We start from the raw sequence: 5,948 nt of genomic DNA, 5'->3' as shown, positions 1-5,948 counted from the left end.
AGAGACATATATTGCTTTTTTTTTTTTTTTTCCGAGACAGGGTCAGGGTTTCTCTGTGTAGCCTTGGCTGTCCTGGAACTCACTCTGTAGACCAGGCTGGCCTCGAACTTAGAAATACGCCTGCCTCAGTTTCCCAAGTGCTGGGATTAAAGGCGTGCGCCACCACCGCCCGGCTCACATATTGCTTTTTAATAAAAAAATTTCCCGTGTTATGGAGTCAAGTAGCAATGGAATTCTGAAGTAGAGGAGTCAGCAGGGATGGAACTATCCATTATGATGTGGGTTCTTTAGGTCCACAGAGTCATCACCCTCACAGGCCCAGCAGCAGCAGTCCATCATAAGACTGACCTGGGCAGCAGGCCACCATAAGTTAACTGTGCATCCGAGACCAAACTTAGTAACTTCCAAAGTCACAAGGTAACCTCGTCGTCAACAAGTAGCCCAGACTCCTACGTCACTTATCACAATCCCAGAAGCCCCCACCCTCAGATGGGACCTAGGAAAATATGGAGACAGGTAGAAGCCAATTAAAGAGTGTGTGTCCGTACATGCTTTCTGTGCTAGCTAGTTCAGTGTTGGGGCGAGTTATAATGGTCAATCGTTTATTACTTTGGCAGTGGGAAGGGGCTTAAGACGTAAGGGAGGGGAAATTGTTTCCATGGACAAAGGGGTGTATCTGTCACCTATTTCATGTGGAGAGAACAGTGGCTTGGGACAGGAATACAGATGTAGTAGCGGGTAGACTAATAAATAGAGGAGTCAGGTGCTTAGAGACAGAAGTTAGCCTGAACTCTGTGACCTGGTTCAGTCTTCGGAAAAACCTAAGTTGCCAGCCACAGAGCAACATCATTCCCCTGTGGCGTCTTGTTCAGGGAAGTTTCAGCACACAAGGAGCTATGTCCTTACGGTGGAGGGACGATATGCACCTAACGTGGGTAGTAGCATGTTCTTCATGGGAATTTTAATGCCTTCTATTTGAGCACCACCTGGTCATTTCTTACTCATGGCTACTGTATGCAGTGCTCATAACCTTACAATATTTATACATTAACATAAATAAACCATGATGTCAGGTTGCCTAGCTTCAGAAAGAAGAATCCAACCAAAATATTTTCTCTTTATCACAATAGCTGGGGTACTTAGTCAGGACTATACATATCGTCTCTTGGTCCTCTTAGGCATGTAACACCAGGTGCTCCATTTGGGTTTGTTGAATAATTGTTAGAAAAACAGTTGACCTGGTTAATTATCTTCACAGTCGATGAGGGTTTTGGAAACTGAACCTTTTAATGGGGATAACAGAAGCTGTGCCACTTTTTCTGTCTTAAGGAATTTTGTAAAAGCCACCTTTCTTAATGTCCATACACCAACATTAGACGACAGCACTGCTTAGAACCCCCCAGGCAGTCTGCAGAGGACGGTGGCACAGAAGGCTGAGTCTGCCCTTCAGATTTCTGCTTGGAGTCCTGCCCTCTAGTTGGTATGGTTCCCCTCCTACTTCTGGTCACAAATTTTGAGCCAGTGCAAGTACTTGTAGATAGTAGAGTGTTACACTCAAGGTTGAAAAGAAGAGAAGCCACTCTAAACAAGAAGCTACTGACAGTGTCTGGAGCTGTGGGAGCAAGACCAGCTGACAAGAGCTGGGACCCCACGCCTGGGAAAGTCGTCTTCCTATCACATTTGTTAATCTTTTGCTCAGCAGCATAAAATCATGCTTCTGACCAGGACTACCATTTTTTTTATGGTGAAGGTTTTCAAGACAGGGTCTTGAAACTCAGAGATCCTCCTGTCTGGGCTTCCCAAGTGCTGGGACTAAAGATGTTTGCCACCACTGCCTGGCCCCTGACTACAAAAATTTCAAATGTTAGGTACCGTGTTTGCATACTCCCTGTCTTTTAGTTTAAAGTATCAAGAAGAATATAAAAGAATATAAAACCACCAGTCAGCCAGCCTGGTGGCTTTTTCTTACAAATCACCTCTGGGGAGACAAAGACCTGGGCACAGGAGTCTTGTGGTATAAGATAATTTTCCTCCTGGTCTTCTTCCTGTTTTCTATATTCAGAGTTGTATTAAGAACATGTTCCAAACCCATTTCAGAGAATACCAGTGCACACATCCATATGAAACAGTTTTCATTGAGACGCAATGGTGGACCAGTTTCAAGGAACATGGAAATCGGTTTCTTGTGAAAATTTTGAAAACTACATGAAGGAATTGGGTAAGCCATGTTTATGTGTATATTACATCCAGTATGAGCCATGTTTATGTGTATATTATATGCAGCAGGGAACCATGTTTATGCATACATTATATCCAGCATGAAAGATACTTTGGTGACATGTGACGTGTGTGAAATAAGAGTCATCTGGTCCCTCTAATTTCACATAGAAAAAAAAATGTTGATTCATTACCAAAATACAGCTCTGTGTAAATTAGATTGAGGTTGGTAAAGTCTCCATGGACCCATTGAGACTAAATGCATATATACCGTTTATTAAACAGAAAACTACTTTTGTAAATAACTTATAATAAAGACATACTTTAAAATAGTAACTTTTTATAGACACTGGCTCTAATGTTTAGGGACTTTATTTTCTTGCCTCTGATGACTATTGGCTTTCCTTGGGGTGTGACCCTAGCACTACCCTTGCTATCATGTTCCCTCTGCTTTTTTCCCTTCTATAGTCTAATATCTCTCTTATCTTTCTTAGTCTAATATCTTTTTCCTTTAAAAAATATTTTTATTATTAGTTATTATTGTATGTAAACACAATGTGTGTGTGCATGTGTGTGTGTGCATGTGTGTGCATGTGTGTGTATGTGTGTATGTGCATGTGTGTGTATGTGTGTATGTATGTGCATGTGTGTATGTGTGTGTATGTGTATGTGCATGTGTGTGTATATGTGTGTGCATGTGTGTGCGTGTGTATGTATGTGTGTGCATGTGTGTATGTGTGTGTGTATGTGTGTGTGCGTGTGTGTGTATGTGTGTGTATATATGTGTTATGGTGCAGTGTAGAGATCAGAGGACATACCTGTGGAATCTTGTTTTTTTTTTTATTTCTCCCATGTGGTGTTGGATTTAGATCACAAGGCTTTTCTTTCCCTCTGAGCCATCTCTTCCAATTCTTTCCTTCTCTTATGGGCATAGCGTGATCACAGAGCGTTCTTGCACCATCCAGGATAATCTCCTTAGAGTCCCCTCGGCAGGTAAGGTAATAGCCACAGGCTCTTTGAATTAGGACAGGAGTAATTTGGAAGCTCTTATCCAACCGTATCTATGCCGTGCTTATAAACCAGCAGGAAACAGGAGAAACACATTGCAATGTTCCCCCAAGTCACCTGCTAGACTCTACGTTGTTCCCCATGGAATTCTGTTTCTATTGAAAGCATTCATACATGGTCTACCAAAAACTGTATGCACAAGGCAATTCACTGAACCATGATTTGTAACAACAAAAATAGAAACGTATCAGTCTTCAATGCCGATAGAAAAAAATGAACTTTGGTATGTGCATCTCATAGAAGATGATGCACACGCAGAAAAAAAAATCTTTATTTACTGATGTTAAAATCTTCAAGACATAACTATAAGAAGAGAGGAAAGGTGAATGCCAATATATTCAATGAGCTGATTATATGTTTAAGACTCTATCTATAGAGAGTTGGCTGTGCAACATTATAATGCATATAATGCCAATTATTGCACATTTAATGGTAAATTTGTCTGATGAGTATTTTGCTGCAATAAAATATGTAGTGCTGAGTTGAATAAAACTTTGTGTCTGGAAAGTTTTGGTGTATAATGTTTTTATTTATTTGCAATTTTTAAATAATAAAATATATAACATTAAAAAGTGTACTAGAGAGCAAACAACTCAAACACACATATGCACACACTGCATACGCACACACTGTGTATGCGCACACTGCATACGCACACACTGCATAATGCACACACTGCATACGCACACACTGCATACGCGCACACTGCATATGCACACATCACATACGCACACACTGCATAACGCACACACTGTGTATGCGCACAAATAAGTAAACACAACCCAAACACACGTACGCACACTACAGGCAAATAAATAAATACAAGAATAATAGATATTTGAACTCATATAGCATGAAGCCTGCCTACTGCAGGATCCTCCTCCTAGGGAAAGAATTGTGAGAATAGAAGGTGTCCTTGAAATGAACACCAGGTGTAAGTATTCGTCTGTGACCTCCCAGGAGTAGGAAGAGCCAGCAGGAAACTGGGCTGTCTGGCAAAGCCCACCGTGACCATTAGCAGGGCCGGAGATCTGATCACCATCAAAACCAGGAGCATCTTCAAAAACAAGGAGATGTCCTTCAAGCTGGGAGAGGAGTTTGAGGAAATCACACCACGTGGCCGCAAAAGCAAGGTGAGGCCTTACCCCAGACCTTCAGCGACCCTGCACACAGAGGTTAATTAGAGATATTGTACTAGGGAATCTAACAACCAACATACATTTTAAGAGTCTCCTAGACGAATTTTCGCCTAAACACTAAGCTGGAAGATCTTGAAGGCAAATAGACATTACGACTCTTTGGATTCTTGTGTTTTTATCCCTTGGAGGTGGGAGATGTATTTTATTACTTGTTCTAGTTTCATTTCTGCCAATGAGCTAAATAAACACCCCGACAAGAAGAAACTTAGAGAAGAAGGGTTTATTTGACTCACAGTTCCATGTCCGGGTCCATCATTTCGGGGAGTCAAGGCAGGAAGTCAGGCAGCTGTCACATCATAACCACCATCAAGAGCAGAGAAAAACCAACACATCCTTGCCTGTTTTCTTCTGTAGTGGGTTTTCTTCTCCTTAGACTGTTCAGCCTCCCCCAGCCCAGGTATTTCTCAGCACAGAGAATTGTACCTTACAAGGGTGGGAACGGGGAGGCTGGGGCTTCCTACATCAGTTGAGCATCAGGGCAACCCCCTAGACATACCAACAGGCCAACCTGATCAAGATAATTCCTCCTTAAGATTCCTCTCAGGTGGCTCTAGGCCCTGTGAAGTTGGCCTGTGTACATTTGCCCCTGGGTGGGAGAATACAATTCTTTGGTGGGCACCTGAAAATGCACACAAGGCACTGAGTCTGGCGCCGACGCTCAGTGGACCACGTTTGCAGAGCCATACTCCCGGTCATTCTGTGGGCTTTGCACCGTTTCAGCATTTTATTTGTCCAATCACATTAGGGCAGTGACAGGTCTGTGACTGCACAGGACTAGGGAGGCGGAGCTAGAAGCTTAGGGCGAGGAGGTCAGAGGTCAGAGAGAAGCAGGAGAAATCATCATAGAGACAGGTGAAGAGGAAGACGATCCAGACCCGTGTGGTTTTAAACAGCTACAGGTAGCTAAGGTCTTCCCAAGGTTAGAATAATTGGGTTAAAGCATTATCTTTCTCATTTGGCTCTGAAATTATTGTATTGGCATCTTGTAAATCGTGATCTTATTGGTATGTAAACCTGATTGGATAATTAAGCCTTAAGAGTCATGTTTCTTCCGGGGTAACTAGGCGCTAGATGACTGTTGTGGGGTGTGGGGAGTGTTGCCTGTAAGCAAGATGATCTTCCTAGCTGGGAGAAAATAGCAGGAGCCCGCCAGGACATAGTGATGTGGCCGGCTGGTACTGGCGGGGCAAGAGAGTTTGTGGAGTGATCTTTTTTAATATTTCCTGCAACATTGCACATAGAATTTTACAATGAACACGACTTATATTCGCTGATATCAATGAGGTTATGACCCTGTAACAAATGAGCTTAAGGTTCTTAATGGCCAAAAACAATGGAGAATTATTTGTAACTCAGAATACATATGAAGTGTTGGGGTGAAGATGAGGAGGGTTGAGTGTGTTTGTGTGTGTGTGTGTGTGTGTGTGTGTGTGTGTGAGAGAGAGAGAGAGAGAGAGAGACAGA

The 5,948-nt window shown here is 42.5% G+C and overlaps 1 protein-coding gene across 3 annotated transcripts in view; it reads left to right on the top strand.

Moving 5' to 3' along the window:
- The first annotated feature begins 284 nt into the window (after positions 1–284).
- Fabp12 (fatty acid binding protein 12) overlaps positions 285–5,948 on the top strand; it is an 8,617-nt gene continuing 2,953 nt past the window's right edge. Inside the window, exons 1-3 of one of the 3 annotated variants that reach the window (XM_031376241.1) lie at positions 285–417; positions 2,098–2,218; positions 4,246–4,418. In XM_031376241.1, coding sequence (XP_031232101.1) covers positions 2,146–2,218; positions 4,246–4,418 — 246 coding nt within the window. In that variant the 5' untranslated portion in view covers positions 285–417; positions 2,098–2,145. Of the gene's footprint in view, positions 517–2,062; positions 2,219–4,245; positions 4,419–5,948 lie in introns of all 3 variants that reach the window. The other 2 variants (XM_031376243.1, XM_031376244.1) reach the window with 2 other exon arrangements.

The sequence above is a fragment of the Mastomys coucha genome, unplaced genomic scaffold, assembly GCF_008632895.1.
Source record: "Mastomys coucha isolate ucsf_1 unplaced genomic scaffold, UCSF_Mcou_1 pScaffold17, whole genome shotgun sequence".
Classification (NCBI taxonomy): Eukaryota; Metazoa; Chordata; class Mammalia; order Rodentia; family Muridae; genus Mastomys; species Mastomys coucha.
The sequence above is the reverse complement of the archived record's forward strand: the minus strand, read 5'-3'. Positions and strand labels throughout refer to the sequence as shown.